The sequence below is a fragment of the Octopus sinensis genome, linkage group LG7 (assembly GCF_006345805.1).
Source record: "Octopus sinensis linkage group LG7, ASM634580v1, whole genome shotgun sequence".
Taxonomy (NCBI): Eukaryota; Metazoa; Mollusca; class Cephalopoda; order Octopoda; family Octopodidae; genus Octopus; species Octopus sinensis.
In genome coordinates, this window is record NC_043003.1 from 77973238 (window position 1) to 77995742 (window position 22505).

Here is a 22505-nt window from a genome sequence, read left to right on the forward strand (position 1 = left end):
CACATCCCTCTCCCACTTACCCAATCTCTCCTCCTAAACACTCTTTCATGCATCCACTCTGCCCACACACCACTACCTCTGCTACATGACATACCACCTGGACACCTAACCACCACTGTCTATCTTCTTGAAGATAACAAATTCATTCTCACTTCCTCTCCTAAATGTAAGTAGCCATGTAGTTCCTCTATGAGAACCAGCACTACCCCCCAAGCTCTTCCTTCAAACACTAATCCCTACCTAAAATATGAATGCAACATCCTCCCTTCCTGGGTTTGTTGACTTGCAAGCTACATGGCAATCTCAATAGTGCTAGTGGCATGTAAAAAGCACCCAGTACACACTGTAAAATGGATGGCATTAATAAGGGCATCCAGCAGTAGAAACTTATGCCAAAACAGAAAATGGAGCATGATGCCATCCATCCATCCGGCCCATGCAAGCATGAAATATAGACATTAAATGATGATGATGATATATATATATATACACATATATATATACACACTGGCCTGCTCACTTAGCCAGCGGGGTGGTGTCATTTGAAGGCTAAAACGATGCGAAACGCATTGTGACCAGCGATGTGTAACAACATCTGATAGCCTAGTCGGTCACGTGATCACATGATATACACACACACACAGGTGCAGGCATGGCTGTGTGGTAAGAAGTTTGCTTCCCAACCACATGGTTCCAGGTTCAGTCCCACTGTGCAGCACCTTGGGTATAGCTTTAAACTGACCAAACCCTTGTGAGTGGATTTGGTAGACAGAAACTGAAAGAAGCCCTTGTATATACATTTGTATGTGTGTGTGTGTGTGTGTGCCTTTGTGTATGTGTTTGTTCCCCACCACTGCTTGACAACTGGTGTTGGTGTGTTTACATCCACGTAACTTAGCAGTTTGGCAAAAGAGAGTGATAGAATAAGTACCAGGCTTTAAAAAAAATAAGTGTTGGGGTTGATTCATTCAACTAAAATATTTTTAAGCAGTGCCCCAGCATGGCTGCAGTCAAATGACTGAAACAGGTAAATGATAAATAAAAAAGATAATATATATATACCCATCCATTTGTTATTTTCACCCTTAGAAATGCAATGAACAGATGATTGAACCATTAGAAACTTAAAATCAATTCACTAATTGTAATTTATAATTGATAATAAATAAATGTTATAATACAAGTAAGGGAGAGAACAATTGACAAATTCAATTTCTAACTTGTTTATAAAAAAATTTCATGATTACATTTCTTAAATGTACTTGGCTTAATGCTTTTTTTTTTTTTTGTCAAATGTCCAATGATAAATTCATAAATAATTTTATCATCATGTATCAAGCACTGGTACCAAGCCTCTTGGATTCAGTCTTAAAAATTCTTCAGTCTTGTTATAAGGATCAATTTTTTCATATTTAAAAGGAATTCCTTTCTCCAAGAGAGCAATCCCAACTCTTTGGCAAAATGTCCGTGATAAATTCTTTACATTATTTTAACCCTATAAAGCCTAACTGAAGCTAAAAAATGTTTTATAAGTGACTAGCAGAATTGCCCGGCGTTGCTCGGGGCTGAATTGCTTGAAAGTACTGTTAATGATTGCACTGAATTATGATGATTATTCAGGCAAATATTGATATAAGTTTACGTTGGGAGATAAGGACTTAACGATCAAACGTGTGCCATTGCATTGTTTTGGGGGAACCAAATTTCTGATGAGCATTATAGGGGCACCGACTTTAAGTTTGAGAATGTGTGGTGTTAGTCCGGGGTGCTCAAAGGAATTGAGTACTTCTATTGGATAGTTGATGACGTCCTGTGGGTCATGAGTTGTATTGATAGACTGATATACATAGACTTCCCCAGGAATGAGTTTTAGCATTTCATCATTAATATGGTGAACAGTTTTATTCCTCGGGGCCAGTATAGCCTTTTGGCCAATCCAATTCATATTCTGATAATTAGCTTGTAGATCTTGGAACACTGCATCTCTGAGATCAGAAGGCGTCTTAACAATGGTACAAATGGAATCGATGGCAATATTACCATTTTCATCCCCTGGTATTTTGCCTTCGCCAAGTGCAAGGAGGGTGTGAGGAAATGCTGCTGATGTGATATTACGTCGCATATGAGCACGCATATTGGTGTGAAGTTTGAGAGTTACTTCCCTTTATTAAAAAAATATGGATTAAAATGGGAGAAAATGATGGTAAATTATTTGTAAAATCGTAGACTCATCGTAGACGTGCGCTAATACCCAAAAGGGCTCAATATGAATCACGACTATAAGATACTCGGTTTTGGTTAAACTGCATCGCAAAATGTGGGAGTAGTTAGGAATCTAAATCGGAGTAGACAGACACACAACCTTTCTTTTATATATAAAGATTTTCGTCCGTCCTAAAAAACTTTGTGCAGAGTGAATGGTTACCTCTATGGAAATATATACACAAACATTATACATACATGTGTGTATAGATGAATATATAAATACATTTAAATATCTATATACACTTTTGGGCGATCTTTCTGCTACTTGGATATACTTTAGATCTTATATTCGTCCAATTCGTCCTAAATAACTTTGTATGGAGTGAATGGTTACCTCTATGGAAATATATACACACACATTATACATACATGTGTGTGTCTATATACACTTTTGGGCGACTGCTACTTAGAGGTAACTTTAGATGTTATTTTCGTCCTAAAAAAACTTTGTGCGGAGTGAATGGTTACCTCTATGGAAATATATACACACACATTATACATACATGTGTGTATAGATGAATATATAAATACATTTAAATATCTATATACACTTTTGGGCGATCTTTCTGCTACTTGGATATACTTTAGATCTTATATTCGTCCAATTCGTCCTAAATAACTTTGTATGGAGTGAATGGTTACCTCTATGGAAATATATACACACACATTATACATACATGTGTGTGTCTATATACACTTTTGGGTGACTGCTACTTAGAGATAACTTTAGATGTTATTTTCGTCCTAAAAAAACTTTGTGCGGAGTGAATGGTTACCTCTATGGAAATATATACACACACATTATACATACATCTGTGTATAGATGAATATATAAATACATTTAAATATCTATATAGCTTACAATTTCTTTCTGTCAACAATTGACAACAGAAGTACGCTCGCCAATTAATACTACCAAAATTTAACGACAGAAAGTAAATTAAAAACCAATTTACCTTTTCTGTATTGTTATGGCAATTCGACCGTCGGTGTGTTTTTGCAAATGTGTTCGAATGAGAAGTGAGTTGTGTTTGGCGCCTTTTTTACTAATAACAAACACACACGTGTTTGTATGTAGTTGTTTGAAACGTTTGTGTTTGTCACTGTCATATATGTATGTGTATGCGTGTGTGTGAGGAATGGCAAACCAGATAGATAGCGCGCGAATTTCTTTTGAAGTTCGCGCTCCGCTTGTGTGTGTGTGTGTGTGTGCGTGCTTTAGGTGTACGTAGGTATGTGTTTTTGTGTGTGTGTCACTGAAGCCATACATACATATATACATACATAACCTCTCTCTCTCAGTCACTCACTACAAAAAGTGAATTACTTTCACTTTAATCGTTGCACACTTGCAAAGAGAAAGGAGGAGAAATTAGGGTGATAGCGTCAGTGAAGCAGTTCGCTCCGTTTGTGTGTGTGTGCTGTAGCCCACACTAAGAAAAGCACTTGACTTACACACCACAATGTGAGTTTTCTCTAAATTTTGCTTAATTGGGGTTGAAATTTTAAAAACCGGACCTAGCACGACCCGATTTATTCTACTCTTAAAAATGCTAGGTAAATTGTAATTGAAGAAATCCTATATTGTAGATTTCTATAAGAGACAAAGGGAGGCAGATAAAATCTGCCTTTTATAATAAGAGATAGCTGTTATTGACCAGACTGTGATACAAATAAACCCTGTGATGGTGGTGATGAATTTTTTTTTCTTTCTGCATTACAGTATCACTTACCAAAATGTCACCAAATTGTTTTGCTCATATTTTCTCCTCCAAATTTTGGCAACAGAGTGACATAAAAATATCCTCTATTATTTCCTTCAAAATCAAATCAGGCAATGTAAATATTCCATATAATTATCTTTTGTAAATTCCTGATAACACTCATATTTTTATTGTGAAACATTTCCAGACTGTAAAAGCAGCTTCAGGATGTAGAAGTACCTCCAGGTTATAGAAGTACCTAAAGAGAGTAATTAATTTACTGCTGTACCAAAGTTTAGTCGTTCATTGTACCCAAAATGGATAGATCTGAATATATATATATTTGCTTTACTACTGCACTAAACAAGGTATAGTGACACTATGACCTTAACAAAGAAGGAAATATTTTCCATGTGATTTGATGTCAGTATTTTATATAGATGTAATTATGATTGAAGGTCTCAGGCATATCAGCTTTGTTAATGACATACCATTTAGACTCAAGCACTCTAGAATAGTGGAGATACAATTGTAGAGGCAAGCAATACTCACATCTATGTGGCCTGCAGGAATTTCTGAGTGGCATACTTAAAGGAAAATTATCTGGAATTTTTTCAGTAGTTTGGCCTACTCAATAATGAGCTGCATCTCATGTAATCCATTTATCAAAATTATTGCCCATGCCTGTTTTAAATTATTACTTACTCTGCTAGAAATAGCAGGGAAATATCAACCAGAAAATCAGTCACAAAAGAAAAAAAAAAATTGATACAATTAACGATGTAAACCTAGATATATTATGTCAGTTAAAAACAAGCTGGAAAACGTTTTGATCACTGGTCTACTCATTCATCAAGGTGACTAGAGCTAAACAATAATAATGATTAATATACAGCTAATAGAGAAGCAAATAATACTGATTTAGAAATTTACATAACAAATTTTAGATATTTCTCAAAAATTTATTTACTACTTTGATTACATTAATTTGAGGCAAAAAAAGACAAAAAATATAAAGCTATATTTAAAAAGTAACTCATAAAATATAGGCTTGCTTTAAAAATGTGATTTATGGTATTGATATTTCATTAATGAATCTTTCAGGCAACTTGTTCTAATGTTTTTTTACATATTTTTCAAAACCTGGGAGCAATTTCTCTACCTCAGCAAGAGTAGGTTTCACGCTCTCCCTGTTAAGACAAGCAGTGAGCCATTTCTGGAACCGAGGATACCAATCAATATCAGATGGTATTTCAAAACTTTTAAAATGTTTCAAAACTGGCAATCTTTGCATCCATGGAATCAGCATCATATCAACAAATGAAAATGAGTCCCCCATGAAGAAATTTCCAGTTGGAGACATGGCTTTCACAAAACTTCCAATATTTTCAACAAAAGATTTCTGTGCTTCACCAAGATTTTCAGGATCTGATTTCAGAATTGCAAAAAAGAATGGAATTACTTTACTTGCAGCATAATCACCCCAGATACGAACTTGAGCCTTATCATAAGGTTGTTCCATCATAATTTTGGGTTTTTGTGGCCAAGCTTCATCAATATATTCCATACATACAGTAGATTCATAAATAATTTTATCATCATGTATCAGCACTGGTACCAAACCTCTTGGATTCAGTTTTAAAAATTCTTCAGTCTTCTTATAGGGATCAATTTCTTCATATTTAAAAGGAATTCCTTTCTCCAAGAGAGCAATCCAGACTCTTTGGCAAAATGGACAAAACCAGGAACTTGCAAACCTGAGTGATGAATCAGACATTTTTAAAAAGAAACCTAAAAAAAAGAAAAAGAAAAATATTCACAGAACACTGAACATTCAGAATATATATTAATTCTTAATTACTATAAATTACCAAAATAATTATAGTTTATGAATCTTACACCAATGTCTGTCTTCTTTGGTATTAATCAGGAACTTTTTTATACTTTATCTCTTTACACTCTATATTTCTGCTTCTTGAATTTATCTTTTATCTTTTACTTGTTTCAGTCATTAGACTATTTCCAAGCTGGAGCACAACCTTGAAGGATTTTTTGTTGAATAAATCAAACACAGTACTGTACTTATTTCTTTTATTTTAAGACAGGTATTTATTCTATCAGTCTATGGCCACACTGCTAATTTACGAGGACATAAACACACCAACACCAGTTATCAAGTGGTGATGGGGGACAAACACAAAGACACATATACATACAATGGTCTTCCTTCAGTTTCCGTCTACCAGATCCACACACAAGGCTTAACTCAAACTGAGGCGATAGTAGAAGACACTTGCCCTAGGTGCCACACAGTGGCACTGAACCCAGAACCATGTGGTTAGAAAGTAAGCTTCTTACTGCAGAGCCATGCCTGCACCTATAAATAAATTTTCTAATAATTTCTAAAATACAAAAGGAAAGATGTGACACAAATAATACTCTGATAGACTAAATGCTTTGCTTTGCAGGATTTAGTTTTAACCTGCTTAGTCTAGAATTCAAATCCTACAGTTTCTTTTTGTTTGAAACATCAGTAAAATAAATGATAACCATACAAGTATTCACTAGACAATTTACTCTCTATACTAATTTGTTGTCTTCGACCTACACAAAAATATCAATAAGATATAACCATACTGATTCTTAATTCACAAGACTTTTTCAATAGATTCTGAATTTCACTAATAAAAATGTATAATGATGAGATCAATCATATTGGTTTCAAATTTTGGCATGAGGTCAGCAATATCGGGAAGCAGATAAGTCGATTACATCAACCCCAGTGCTCAACTGGTACTTATTTCATTGACCCTGGAAGGATAAAAGGCAAAACTGACTCTAGCAGAATTTGAACTCAGAATGTAAAGCCAGATGAAATTTTGCCAGCATGCTAACAATTCTGCCAACTCACTGCCAATCATATCAACTTCACAAGATCAATCATATTCTTCTCATGAGGAAAGGCAGCAAGCTGGCAGAAATGTTAGCATGCCAGGCGAAATGCTTAGCAGTATTTTGTCTGTCTTTATGTTCTGAGTTCAAATTCTACCAAGGTCAACTCTGCCTTTCATCCTTTTGGAGTCGAAAAATTAAGTATCAGTTGCATAGTAGGGTCACTCTAATCAACTGGTCCCCTCCCCCAAAATTTCAGGCCTTGTGTCAAGAGTAGAAAAGATTCTTCTCACAAGGTCTACAATGGTTGAACCCAGAAGGTCAACCACAGTGACCACGTGAGGACTACTATATTGACTTCTTTCCCAATAAAGTTCAACCAGTGCTGCTTATCTTGCTCAGAATAATATTTAGCAAATTTTACTTCTTTAGAGATGAAGTCAAGTGATGCCTCCATGTGACTACAAAATCTGCTAGAGATAGTAGCCAAATTTCTCTCAAATTATACTCTTTTACCTTCAAAAGGAAGGAACATATTGGATTATGTAGTCCTGGGTATGCAACACCAGAGAGAAAGATGGAAGGCAATGGCTGGAATGTCTCCAATCATAGATCTGCTCATCCAGAGTGAACAACAAATGATAACAATTTTTAAGATATACAAAAAAGAATTAGGGTTATTTAAAATTCTATCAAAAATTATCTGAACCACAATTTCATGTGTGAATACACATATATACACACACACATACAGATATATGTATATATATCTATATATATATATATACATATACAGGGTGTCCCAAAATTTAGGCAACCAACTTTTTTCAATTTTGCCAAAGCAAAATATTGTTATATTTCAGGTCAGAGCATTGCAGTGCAATGGTGAAGGAAACACAATTATGACACTACCGCGTTTATTCGATATGACCACAACTGTTTCAAATTACAGCTTTAAGTCTAGGTGTGAAAGCTTCACATGTGGCACACAGCTGTTTTTGTTTTTTTTTGTAGAATCAAAGCTCATTCCTGGTGCACTTTTACCTTCAGAGCATTTAGCAAAGCATGAGGAGTGCTCAAGACCCTCATCTCCAGGCTGGACCAAACAGAAAAATCCAACATCCTTCCTATGAACAATGGAATATTTTTCTGAATCTAGTGTTACGTCTGTTTGGAGCTGTGGGATGGTGCTGAGTCCTGTTGGAGGCTCCAAGGTGCACCTTGAAAGTGCTCATTCATTCATGAAAGCAGTTCAGCTTCCAGAAGGCTGCTAATGTATCGCTCGGTGTTAATTTTAACACCCAAGGACACAAAAACAAGGGGAGACCTTCCAGCGGCTATCACAGCCACCCAAACCATAACTGACTGTAGATTTAGATGTCAATTTACAAGTCTACCCTCGACAGAGCCAGATACACCCCAAAGTCAGTCATTCTGGTGGTTTACAGTTTGTTCAATGTCAAATTCCTTTTCATCAGTGAACACCAGGTTGGGCAGTGTACCTTCAGTAATCTGACGCATGATAAAACAACCTCTCTCCAGTCTCAAGGCCTTATAAACTTGCTAGCTCATGAAGGTGAATCATCTTGTAGGGGTAGTTTCTGAGATCTTCCTTCAGCACTCAGTACATTGATGTTCAACTTAACTTTGCTGTGGCAGCCAGTTTTCTGACAGAACAATGAGGATTTCACCATATCTTTTCTCTGGTACTTTTGATAAGCTGAGGGATCCATGAGTCTCTTGAAATTTCTTGACAATTTTCCAAACTGTTGTTCGATTAATTTTAAGCTTTTGCTATAGCTGTATTACTTTTGCCTCCTTTGTGGAGGGTTATGATTGTATATCGGTCTACAGCCATTATTTAATCGATAAATCTGAATTTATTTAGTCTGAATCAAAACGACACACTAAGCTTTTATAATGATGTATAATTTTCATATCTTATCACATTTATTCATAGTTATTATAGCCCGAAACATCAGCTGTCTTAATTTTTGAACACCCAGTATATATTCTTTCTCTCTCTCACACACACACACACACATATAAAATCATCATCTTTTAACGTCCATTTTTCATGCTTGCAAGGGTCAGACACTTCAAGAGGAGCTGGCAAGTCAGAGGACTGCCTCAAGTTTCAATGTCTACTTTGTCTTGGTTTCTACAGCTGAATGCCAACCACTTTAGAATATACTGGGTGTTTTTTTATATCGCCCTGACACTGGTGAAGTCACCAAGTAACTGACAAGACAAAATCCTCAACTAAGTAAGGAGAGTAGTATTTATGCCAGATTTTGAAAGGTTAAAGTATTATAAAGGGACAGAAGCAGGTATCTTGGTGGGGATGGGGGAGACATACATACAAGCACACAGAGAACAACTTTTCTTTCAAATACATTAAAATCATGAATAGAGATCAGTACTTTTTTTAGGCAGCTGTTTTCATCCATGTGCATCACATGACCACACCAGCACAGTCTTCTCTCTTACACATCTGATGCCTCTTATACACATTTTTTCTTTCAAACACATTTACATTTTCTTGTACATGCTCACTGACATTTCATCCTTTGCATATCCTCTACATTCACAGTCTACATTTCACTACAATGTAGCACAACTGTTCATACACAGGCCTCATACAATCTGCCTTTCACTCCAAAGGCAGTAGCTCTTTGAATTTTGTCCAGCCCATTCTTATTCCGCCAACTACACTTTCAGAGCATCCTCCACCACAGCTAATTTGGTCACCTATGTAACAGAAATTATTAACTACCGCTTCAGATCCCCATGGATTTTTGAGGTAATCTATTTCCTGTATGTCATAAGTGTTTATTGTTCTTACACATCTGCTTCACACAAAGACTACTTTCTCTCCTGACCTTCCTTTAACTCCACTGCACCTCTTATGCATCCATAGTTTGCACAAGGTACACTATTTGGAATTACCACTTACAGCTTTTCTACCTATTGTGTAGGGTCATTTCCCTGAAGGAATTAGTAATTTGTCTACTTTCCTGCTTAATAAAAGAAAACCTTGAACAAAATTTTTTTTTCTGTTTTTTTTCTATTCTAGGCGCAAGGCCTGAAATTTTTGGGGAGGGGTCCAGTCGATTAGATCAACCCCAGTACACAACTGGTACTTAATTTATCGACCCTGGAAGGATGAAAAGCAAAGTTAACCTAGGAGGAATTTGAACTCAGAACGTAAAGACAGACGAAATACCTATTTCTTTACTACCCACAAGGGGCTAAACTCAGAGAGGACAAACAAGGACAGACAAATGGATTAAGTCGATTATATCGACCCCAGTGCATAACTGGTACTTATTTAATCGACCCCGAAAGGATGAAAGGCAAAGTCGACCTCAGCGGAATTTGAACTCAGAACATAGTGGCAGACGAAATACCGCTGAGCATTTCACCCGACATGCTAACGATTCAGCTCGCTGCCAAAAAAAAATTTTTGAACAAAATATTTTATTGAAACCATCATTAGCCAAAGTGATTCTGTTCCATGAGGACTTTTGTAGCAAATTCATGTTTGTTTCTGTATACTAATGATGTGCATTGAAACAGAAATGTTTGTTCACAGTTGACCTCCTGTTTCCAGAAAAAAAAAATGATTGTGTTTTCCATAACGGCATAGTAATTCAAGAAATTGATTATTTATCCCTTGAGATACTCAACTCTTCTCACTTGGAGTCAGTGCTAATCCCTCTCCCAACTGAATACTGTCACCTGGTGTCTTGAGTGCTTTTAGAAGATCTCAGTCTATTGCAAGGATTTTGGCCAGAGGATAAATCCTTCCTACTAGTTTTGGGAGCCCTATAAAGGGTCATGGATAGTCTTCCCTCTTCACTGAAAGATGTAAAAAAAAAATTTCACTAGGTATTCATTTGCCTTCTCTCAAAGATAATTTTAATAAATAAAGAATTTATCTTTGGTCTGGAAGAGTCCTGTGCCAGTGCCACATAAGAAGTGCTCATACCAGTGTCACATTAAATCCACCCAGCACACACTGTAGTAACTGGTGTTAGGAAGGGCATCCAGTCATAGAAACCAAGCCAAATCTGACTAGAAGCTGGTGCAGCTCTCCAGCTTTCCAACTCTGGTCAAACTGTCCAACCTATGCCAGTATAGAAAACTGATGTTAAAGGAGCAGGATGATATTTGTTTCTATTATGTAGCTAGTTGACTTTGTGCAACAATAAAAAACCTATTTGTTTGGTTTGTGATAAGAGATTAGTAATGGCATTGTTCAAGCAAGAGTCCTAAAGTGAGTATAGTTTGACCTCTTTCCATTGTATACAAACATAACCTATTTTGTATGTGTTGTTGCACACATATTTTTTGTTATTGTTTGTTTCTGATATCATTGCTATAATACAAAAGATTCATATTGGTATAAGGGGATAATGTCACCATAATAATGTTTGACAGCAAGCACATGAATGTGATCAACACCACTTTAAGGGTTGATGAGGCTGTGGCAGGGGTCAAAACCATCCAGAAAAAGCTGATGGATCTACATCTCAGCCACTGGAGAAACACATTCTTGCAGCCCAATAGTGTTGTGAGGCACTTGATGGACAGATCAATTAAATTAAATTACTAGGGGTCTGAGCATGCCACATCTCCAGCAATTTTTTGATGGTATACATTTGATGGTGATGGTCACCATTTGTTAAATATGTTTTTTCACAACTAGTCTCTTTATCAGAACTGTAATTCTGGATCAAACAAAACCTGAGACAGGATACCTGGCACTTGGAGTGCTGTCAGATGTAATATGTAGGTAGAAGTTCCACATCAGAGTTCTATATCAGATTATTGGCAGGTAAAAGTAACAACATTCTCAGGGAAATTCAGGGTGTTGTTATAAATCCACAGGCTGGTTTGTTCCAGAACTTTGGGGCTGGGGTCCATTGATAATTTCCAGAAATTTGTGACTTAGTAGTTCTATAAGTATACATTGTTGCTTTGAGATAAAGTCTACAGACACAGAAGTGCTGTCAGCTGGATGTAGCCAAAAAGTGCACAGAGCAATGGAACCATCCTGCATGCATTTGTCTAATGCATTAACACAAATGATTCGTTGAATTATATCAGACAGCTGCTATCAGCTAAATCCAATGTAAAGATTGTTTTGCCACTTTCCTTTGGATGAGAAGGGCATGCAGGTTTCATCTGTCTGGAGGCTTTGGCAAAAAAAAGTGTATGGTGAACCAAATTGAAAGGGCTGAATTCCAAACACTTTATTTTCAGACCAGTCTCTCATCAACTTTTACTTAAAAATGACAATGAAGGTGCAGAGTGCTACTTCCCAGCAAATTTATTGAAAGGTAGATGAGAATGGTAAGCATGGTATGAAAGAATGCATCTAGACTGGAGGACAACTGGGGTCGATGTAATCAATTAGTTACCAATCCCAAAATTTCAAAGCTTTGTGTCTATAGTAAAAAAGATTAGGCGTAACTTCGGTATAGGTACCAGAAGTACCGGATACATTTCAAGAAAGTGTTTTTTATATATATGTTAGGGTTAGGGGTGGGAGAAAAGGGTTTCTGTTATCTTCAGAAATGTAAACAAAGCCACTTCCGGTACTTACGGTACCTATACCGAAGGATCGCTAAAGATTATTATTAAATAGAACTGTGGATTAGCAGAATTGTTAGTGTGTTGGAAAGAAAAGAAAAAAGCTCAAATTCTGCCGAGGTCACCTTGCTGTTCAACCTTTCGGGATCGAAAAATAAAGTGCCGGTCTAGTACTAGAATCAATGGTGTTGACTAAACCCCCGCCATCAAAATTATTGGCTTTGTGCCAAAATCAAAACCAATTATGATTATTATCGTTCAAGTATTTAATAATTTATATTCCATCAACAACAAAAATCATTCAACAATACTTGAAAAAAATAAAACAATAACAATATAGAAATTAATAGCGACAATAATAATTGAAATAAAATATCTGGTTTGGTACCATAATTGTTCCCAGCTGCCCGAAGCCCTAAAAAATAAGTTACCCTTTCCTGATTAAGCGGTAAAAATACGGGCAGCCCGAATCTTTTGCTTAAATCCTATTTACGGAAAGATATTGAAAAAACATCAATACGTCAGTGACAAACAAACGAGGGGGGTTTGGGTAGTCGCGAGAGGGGCAAAAAACAACCCTTAAATCACGCAAAGAAAATCTTTTTTGTTTTTGCATAATTGTATGAATACCAGCGTGTAGAATGCAATTTCGCAAACATTTTCTGAAAATACTGAAAAATTAAAAACTTATGAGTGGTTATGTGGAGTGCTTAAAGCAGGAAACCGCCAACGTGATAATATATATAATCGGTGGTGTTTTGATCTTTGTCCCAGCAATACATACATATCAATTACGGCTTAGTGTAATTGAACTAGTAAGAGAAGTAAAGCAACAAACAAATGAAGTCTGTCTGGTTTGTGATAAGAATATTTTGACAAAGCTCTATTGTTCATGAAGACAACGCCCAGTATAGATAGTTTACTTTCGTTTCACGATTCATCAGAATTATCCAACTGTAATACTTTATGTAATAACACAAAGACAATGTTATATATTATATTTAACCATTAGCGAAATCACAGATGCATAAAGTCATGCAATAAAATAAGTACAAACCTTTTGCGCAGCAACTTGTGACCGTGTAATGACTATAAGTACAAACCGTTTGCGCAGCAACTTGTGACCGTGTAATGACGACAAGTTAAACAAGTTTCTCAAGTTATGCACCCTTGTGTCTTTAATAAATCTGAATTTGCGTAGGTGTTTTTATAACTTTATGTGTGCGTGAGTTTATATACACGCGGCGAGCACTTGTATATAACCGATAACTGACTCAAATTTAAAATAGATAGAATGATAGATAGATAGATTTGTTGAGTACCGGGTGAATAGTTATTTTAGGTATTCATTTAAAAATATAAACGTTTAAAATGAGGTGACTAAAAATGATAGCTAAGATTGTTAAAAAGGAAAAGTGGAGAGAAAGAGGAATATCTGAAAATCCGTTAGGTTAGGTCTGGTTGAAGTATTCTATTATCAGATCTTGATTTGGGAGTTGTGTCCCTTGCAGAGTTGACAGAATCGTTAGCACAACGAACAAAATGCTTAGCCACATTTATTCCGGGTTTTGTGTTACGAGTCCAATTTCCCCCTGAGCTCGACTTTGCCTTCCATCCTTTTGGAGTCGATAAAATAAGTACCGGTTGTGCATTGGAGTCGATGTAATCGACTAGCTTCCCTTAAATTTCTTGTGTCTATAGTAGAAGGAAAAACAAATTATGGAGCCCACTCATATGGAATCCTGTCCAACATAATAGAATAAGCAGTCAAATACGATATTTTTTCGTTTTATGACCATTACATAAAGTGGAAATATTAATACTATTCAGTGTTGACGAGTAGGCTGCCTGCCCCCCGCTTTTTTTTTTTTACTCCTCAAAAAATTTCTTTGAATTCTTGATGTTTTCAGCAACGGAGATTGCGACTTCCACCACCACAATGCTTTTGCTTTTAACTTTCTTTGATTTCTTTTATTTAATTCTACGCTTAAAAATACGGAGATTATGAATCTGATTTTTTATTTTCTTTTGTGTTTAATTCTAATTTTCCATTATTTTGTTATAAACATGAAAGAAATTATTGACAAGTTTACAAAAGGATCTCAGCATGGTCACCCAATCAGCAAGAAATAGTAGTTGGACTTCACCCATTCTAGAGATCTCAGACTAAATAGACAAATGTCCTTCAAGCGACTGTCACCCCAACGTCTTAAATAAATGGATACATTCAGTAACATTCTCCAAGGTACACTGATTACTGGGAGAAGGTCAAAATGTTCATAGTTGTAACGTCATTAATTGTAGGCCTGTAGGCCTACTGGATCAGGTCTGACTTGGGGTTAAACAATAATATGATATTCTATTTTTCCACTACCTAGTTTAGAAAATTCTTATTCCTACCAAAACACGATATCGCAGTTTTTTATTTTTTATTCTATGAAGCTATGTTCTTTTACCAGCCAGCCAGCCAAAGCATCGAAGTTTTAAAGAATAGCCGAGTGAGTTTTAACATACCTGATCGATCGAGTCAAGCTAAAAAAAAGTTTCAGTAATAAGAATCACGTTAGGGTTAATAAGAAAGAAAGCGTCAATAAAATTAGTCCTTTAGGAAAGGGGTGACAACTCCCAAATATGACGGCAGCAGAGCAAAGTTGGCGAACTGGCAGAATCGTTAGCAAGTCGGGCGAAGTGCTTAGCAGCTTTTCATCCAGCTTTGCGTTTTAAGTTCAAATTTCGCCGAGGTCGACTTTGCTTTCATCTTTTCGGGATCAATAAAATAAGTATTGGTTGAATACTGGGATCAATGTAAACGAATTACTCTCTCCACCAAAATGCTGGCCTTATACCAAATTTTGAAATTAATATTTATTAGTTTAATCTGATCTTTAGCAAGTATAATAATAATTCCAGACATGCTTGAATGATGTTCTTATGTAATTTTTTTTAAAGAATTCCCTGCTCATTTGTAGAAGACTGTGAAAGTGTCAAATTATTGTCAAATACTCTATTGGTAGTGTTATGTCATTTTGTAGTTAGACTGATCAATAAATCTAAAATTAATTCAACAATTGATTTACCCCAGAAATTCCATAACATATCACCAGGCATTGCTGAGTGGTTAAAAAGTTAGCTTAGCAACTATATGGTTCTAGGTTCAATTTCATTGTACAGCATCTTGGGTAAGTGTATTTTACAATAGCTTTGAATTGAGCAAATCTTTTTGAGTGAAATTTGTTAAATGGGATCTATGAGGAAACCCTTGTGAGTGGCTGATTCAGTTGCAGTTTAAAGTTATACCCAGGACATATGTCCTCTCCTCCTAATTAATTAATTAATTAAAATTCAAGAGTCACAAATTAATAATAAAAATTCGATTGAAAAGCAAACTTAATTTAAGACACAATACTGGACAAAATTATTGACAAGTTGACAAAAGGATCGCTGCATGGTCAACCAATCAGCAAGAAATAGTAGTTGGACTTCACCCATTCTAGATATCTCCGACTAAATAGAAGGAATGGTCACAGTTGGAATCTTTTTGACAATAGGTTTTCTTGATCAGGATTATCCAGAGGTTAAGCAGTAACATTAAACAATAACAATAGCAACTAGATCTTAAATCTTCAATTCAATAACATTTCAAGTGTTATATTATGTATTTAGGTTTGGATGTGTGTTCAATTCTCAATCACATAATTCCAGGTTTAGTCCTGCTGCATGGACCTTTGGACAAGTGTCTGTCACTATAACCATAAATTGATTTCGAATTTTGGCACAAGGCCAGCAATTTCAGAGGTGGGGCTAAGTTGATTACATTGACCCCAGTGCTCAGCTGGTACGTATTTTTATCGACCACGAAAGGATGAAACGTAAAGTTGACCTCGGAACATGAAGACAGACAAAATGCTTGCTGGCATTTTGTCCAGCTTGCTAATGATTCTGCCAGCTCGCCACCTTACACTATAACCATACATTGACCAATACTTCATGAGTAAATTTTCATTTAAAGAAATTATGCATACACACACACACACACACACACACACACATTTAGTCATGTAAGAAAGTCACTTCAAAACCAAATACTTAAGGTAAATTCCCACTGAGTGGATACTGTTGGCTGATGTTTTCTGCTATAGCCATGGGCTAAGCAATATCATATGAGCAAAATTTGGTGGATGGAAACTAGAATAAGCCTGTTGTGTGTGTGTGTGTGTGTGTGTGTGCTTTCTGTTTCCCTTGTTTTCACATATGCATGCTATTTGTAGAAAAAGTCACATCATCATCGTTTAACGTCCGTTTTCCATGCTAACACAGGTTGGACGGTTCGACCGGGGTCTGGGAAGCCAGGAGGCTGCACCAGGCTCCAGTCTGATCTGGCAGTGTTTCTACAGCTGGATGCCCTTCCTAACGCCAACCACTCCGTGAGTGTAGTGGGTGCTTTTTACGTGCCACCGACACAGGTGCCAGGGGAGGCTGGCAGCGGCCACGATCGATTGGTGCTTTTTTATGTGCCACTGGCACCTTCATACAAAATCAGAGCTGTTGGCTTACAACAAATTTATGAAAGCATATCCTGCCATTGAGCTGTTCACAGTTCAAAAGACAAAGAGAAATATCATTTTACTTGAAGGCAGGTACACAGAGACAGAAAGAATACCTGGCTGTCAAAATATCTCCTTCAGCAACACTTTGCCAACTCATGCAAGCCTGGAAAGATGACATCAAAACAATTGTATATGTGTACATGTGTAAAGTGTTAAATCCTAAAGCTATGCAAGTTATTTGCTCTAGTTCTCTGAAGCTACTAGATTTGTTTTGTAAATAAGCAGATTGGCCACTTGTTTCTCTGAAATTATCCAAGTGATGTAGACACTCTGATGAGATCCCAATAAGAATTATACACAGTGTGCAAGAGAGGAGACTGTGATGATTTCGTCTTGTGATATGGATGGATGAGGACAGTTGCATAAAGAGTGCTGATCACCTAATGTGGGGGGAAGTTGTGGAAGAGTGAGACCCAGGAAGACATGGGACAAAGTATTAAAGGCTGATCTCAAAAGGGTGAGCCTTATAAAGGCAATGACAGAGGGCCATAATATATGGTGCATTGCTGTACTCAAGAAGACCCACCCACCACAATAGAATTGAGATCCTAAAAAGTGTTGGTGTGGGTGCTGGTGCCATGTAAAAAGCACCCAATACACTCTGTAAAATGGTTGGTGTTAGGAAGGGCACTCGGCCTTAGAAACCAACCCAAAATAGACTATGGAATCTGGTACAGCTCCTGGCCTTACCAGATACTGTTAAATTGTCCACCCCATACTAGCATGGAAACAGAGGTTAAATGATGATGACGATGATGATGATGATGATGATGATGATGTACCCTCAGTCATGCAGTTATACCTAAGGAAAGTGAATGTTAAATAATAATGATGATCTTAGGGTTTAGTGCTGGAACTTGATTAAGAGGAAGAGGTAGTGTTCATGACCTTTCTAGCTTCTTAACTGGTCAGATTGATACAATTTATGTTCAGCAAGAACATCTGTAAGCTGGCCTTTGAAAAGTACATAGATGGGTGGAAGAACTTCCAGAAATGCAGGATACTTTTTTTTTTCTGCTGTAAGGATGGATTCAGCAAAGTGATTAATATTAGCCTAGCAGGATGTGACAAAAACTGAAGTTAGATCCAGCATCCTAAGATCAGATCACACTATGTCCACAACTTCCTTGAGTGTGTTTTCTTCTTCTGAAGCCAGGACACATTTTTTTCTCTGTCATCATGTTGCATATCCATTGTATTTCCATATCAATAAAAATTTTAAAAAGCAACATCATTTGTTTTCTCATTACTACCATTATTTCAAGTACTTAGGTTGATGTAATCAGCTTACATCCATTAAACATTGTTGGCCTTAGACATAAATTAATAATTATCATTATCATAACACTCATTATCTTACACTCTCGGAGTGGTTGGCGTTAGGAAGGGCATCCAGCTGTAGAAACACTGCCAGATCTGACTGGCCTGGTGCAGCCTTCGGGCTCCCCAGACCCCAGTTGAACTGTCCAACCCATGCTAGCATGGAAAGCGGACGTTAAATGATGATGATGATGATGATGATGATGATGATGATGATAACTTAATTAGATGTAATATTATTGCTTTTATTTCATTAAACTTATATGTTCAGTTGTCAAACTAAATGGCCACCTCTTGGAATCTTTCAGTATTGAAAGCTTGGTACACCAAGGATGACCATTCTCCCTGCTTTTATATATTTTAGCTTTAGAACCCTTGCTGCAAAGGATAGAGAATTTGAGGGGTATCCCACTGGAACTAGGTTACAGGAGAGCTGTCATATCTGGATGACATCACTGTCATGGTGTTGGACTCTTCAGACATAGAAAAGATCAACGCTATACTGAAAGAATATCAGGAATGAGCAGGAGCATTCATAAACCAAAATAAGTCAGTAGGTCTACAACTAGATTCTTGGAGAAGCAAGTTGACTAGTTGTGATTTCTGTTGTTGGATAGAGGGTCTGGTGAAAGTGCTCAGAGTCTGATTCAGACCAGAACTCTAGGTAGCTAGGAACTGAAAAGAGGTCATGACTAGGGTGGCCAAGCTCACCCAGAAATGGGCAGAAAGGAAGTTGTCTCTGAAAGGCCGGGCAGAAGTAGTGAATGTATATATCAACTCAGTAGTGAACTACTGCTTAATCATTGTATCTTGTCCTAAGAAAACTCTGACCAGATTGAAGCACTTGCTCTTCCAATTCTTATGGAAGTCAGGTTTCACTGGTCAGAAAATTCATTTGCAGTCAACACCCACACCGTGGTGGTCTTAAGATGCCATCCCTAATGATGCAGAGCCATGCTTTGAGGCTGTCGCATCTATAGAAGTATCTCAATCACTGTGACAATGTGGACAACAACGAAAATAAGGGTGAAATGGTGTGAGCGTCTTTTGTGTGACATGTCTTACTGCAGTTCAACTCATTGACAGAGCTGCAGTCATGGGTCAAACGTAGACCAAGGCTAGTTTGTCATCTAGTATGTTGCCAGGTGCTCACTACATTGTACCAGCTGCCCAAAACCATTAGCAGGAAAACAACCCAAGATTTCTATAGAAGGCTAGTTGAGGGTATGAGTGATGATAGCCTAGGATTGAATCTAGGTATCGATGAGAACAGTGTGAGCAGTTTCTTTCAGAGGACCTTTGGGTTGAAGATCATAGACAATTTCCAAAAGTCTTTGGCTTAGCAGTGCAACAGAAGGGCACTGCCCACCAATTCGAGACAAGCTCTTCAGTCATGGAAGTGCCAACAGCCAAACCTGCCCAAGATGCTTGCAGTGGGACAAAACTGTCTTGCATGATATTATTCAGTTGTCCATGCATTAGAGAGTTGTGTGATTGTGTGGAGCTGGTGTTGTCACATCTAAGACAAATTCAGCTGTCTGCTGAGTATATAGTGAAGATCAACACACCACCTTCCTTTAGCAGAGAAGGAAGGCAGATTTTTCTCTGCTAAGTGGTTGTGGCAAAAGTGTTTGTGTGGTGTACCCATCTGAAAGGTTTGAAGACAGGCACATTCCTATCTGGTTTAGCCCTCATCAATTTCTTCAAATATCATTTGAAGAGGAAGGTGAGGATAGAGAGGGAGGTACTGCCTTCTAGTGTGTTTATCAAAAGGTGGACGACAGTGGTATTACTGGTGAGGCTGAATGGATTTACTGAGAATATGCTTTTCTAAGCAGAAGGAAAGAAACTGGAAGAGGGGTACTTTCCCATGCCTGAGAGATGGCAGAGTAATCCAGGATTTTTGTGTAATCTTGGATTTTACTCCAGACTATGCTAAGTGGACTGCCCCGCTATGGGGAATTCTATTTATTTATTTAATATTAATTCTCTACTTTCTATTATATATTCTCTATTATCTCCTTTAATGTGGTATTATCTCCACTTGATTAATGTTAACCAATTGTAATTTTTTGTGTTGTAATTTGTCCTTCAATATTGTCCTCCATGTCTTATGCCCTTGTGGCCAATAAAAGAAATCATTATTATCATTATTATTGTTGTTGTTGTTGTTATTTTGTTGTTGTTGTTGTTGTTATTATTATTGCCTTTGCATAGCTTCTAATGCTGGAGATGTACTAAGGTGTCAGCTGTTCACTACCAGTGAACTAAGATAACACCTCTTATTTTTCGAGCACCTTCTGGAGTATTCAAGCAGTTCCAAGCAGTGCTGTTTTCTGTAAGTGCTCCACCCTTATTGCAGCCCCTATCTGTTCCACATACTTCTTGAGATTTTTGCTCACTGTTCCCAGGGCTCCAACTACTACTGCTACCTTTTTCATCAGCCAGAGCTGTTTAACTTACCAAGCTAACCTGTCATATCTCTCAACTTTTCTTTCTTCCTTATCGCATACCTTGTTGTCAGCGGGGCATGCTATATCTATGATCCAGCATAGTTTGTTTTCTTTTTCAATTAAGACTATGTCCGGCTTTTTCCTTCTCAATTAAGACTATGTTTGGCTTATTATTATTACTGCTATTATTATTATTGTTGTTGTTGTTGTTGTTGTTGTTGTTCTTGTTATTACTATTCTTCTTATTATTATTACTATTATTATTATTATTATCATTATTTCATTAGACTTATTCCATTCCTAGTTTTACTCTCAGATCACTTTTGCTCTGTTGTTCATGTATGCTGGCACTACACATCTAGTGGAGCATGTTTAACCTTTTAGCATATAAACTGGTCATATCAGACCGAAATATTCTACATGTTTTATATTCAAGCTGGCAAGATCCAGCCTCTCACACCTACCCTACAATGTCATTCTAAACATAAACAGTCTTGGCATCGAAATATTAAGGCTATAATGCATGATTAATTCAAAATGATGTGAATAAACAAGCACTATGTTTGACAGTAGTGGAGGTGTGTGGCTTAGTGGTTAGGGTGTCAGCATCATGATCGTAAGATTGTGGTTTCGATTCCTGGCCCAGGCGACGTGTTGTGTTCTTGAGCAAAACACTTCATTTCACTTTGCTCCAGTCCACTCAGCTGGCAAAAATGAGTAACACCGCGATGGTCTGGCGTCCCATCCAGCTGGGGAACACATACGCCATAGAAACCGGGAAACCGGGCCCATGAGCCTGGCTAGGCTTTAAAAGGGGGCATTTATTTATTTATGTTTGACAGTAATCTGAATGCTAAAGAGTTAACTTATATCTTAAGTTTTCAAACATTCTTCCAGCATTCAGAGCCTATGTCTTTGTGCCATGTAACATCATACTTATTGCATTGGCATCCCAAAATCTCTCTTCAGCTGAAGAGAACAGCCATCTATATATACTTTGTCTTCATAAAACTAGAACTATGACAACCTGGCTACAACTTCAGATGCTTTTACATTCGATGTGTTGTGTCTAATATACCAAGTGCTACTTGCTTTAGTTTGCTTAACGAAACATGAAAAAAAACCTAAAATTCCATTCTTTCTATACAGTTGAGTGGTTTAATAGTAAAATGGTCAGCCAGCTGTGAAAAACATTTAATCAAATAAATTATTCCAGTTATTCAAGCATAGAAAAATAGATGTGAAACAGAAATATATTCAGGGTATCCAAAAATAATATAACATACTTTAATAGTGTGTGTGTGTGTGTGCATGTGCATGCATGTGTGTGCGTGTGTGTGTGTGTGCATGTGCATGAAGGCATGTGACCTAGTGGTGAGAGTTCAAATCCTGGACTAGGTAGTGCATTGTGTCCTTGAGCAAGAACTTCATTTCACATTGCTCCAGTCCACTCACCCGTAAGTGAATACCACCCTCCTGCTTGTATAGTTTTCTCTCCCTTCAACTGTCACAGTTATTCTGTTCTGCTAGGTCCAGGATAGAAGGACTGAAGGATGAGGGATGGGATAGGTTGTAACTACATATAGGTATCTAAAACAATCAATGGAAGCATGGTACAAGCTATCTGGTCATCATACTTACTTGCAGGTGATGACTAAGTTTCTCTT

At 37.1% G+C, this 22505-nt stretch overlaps 1 protein-coding gene across 3 annotated transcripts; it reads right to left on the reverse strand.

The window, feature by feature from the left end:
* Positions 1-4909: 4909 nt before the first annotated feature.
* LOC115214003 (glutathione S-transferase U19) lies at positions 4910-15111 on the reverse strand. 3 transcript variants are annotated; one of them, XM_036504849.1, is made up of 2 exons: positions 14979-15111; positions 4910-5761 (listed from the first exon to the last, which is right to left on the reverse strand). In XM_036504849.1, exon 2 carries the CDS (start codon positions 5743-5745, stop codon positions 5083-5085), a length of 663 nt encoding a protein of 220 aa, XP_036360742.1. In that variant the 5' UTR covers positions 5746-5761; positions 14979-15111; the 3' UTR covers positions 4910-5082. The 3 variants fall into 3 exon arrangements, with proteins under 3 accessions (XP_036360742.1, XP_029638877.1, XP_029638876.1); XM_029783017.2 differs by lacking the exon at positions 14979-15111 and adding an exon at positions 13562-13953 and having other exon boundaries at positions 4910-5759; XM_029783016.2 differs by lacking the exon at positions 14979-15111 and adding an exon at positions 13516-13951 and having other exon boundaries at positions 4910-5759.
* Positions 15112-22505: the final 7394 nt, after the last annotated feature.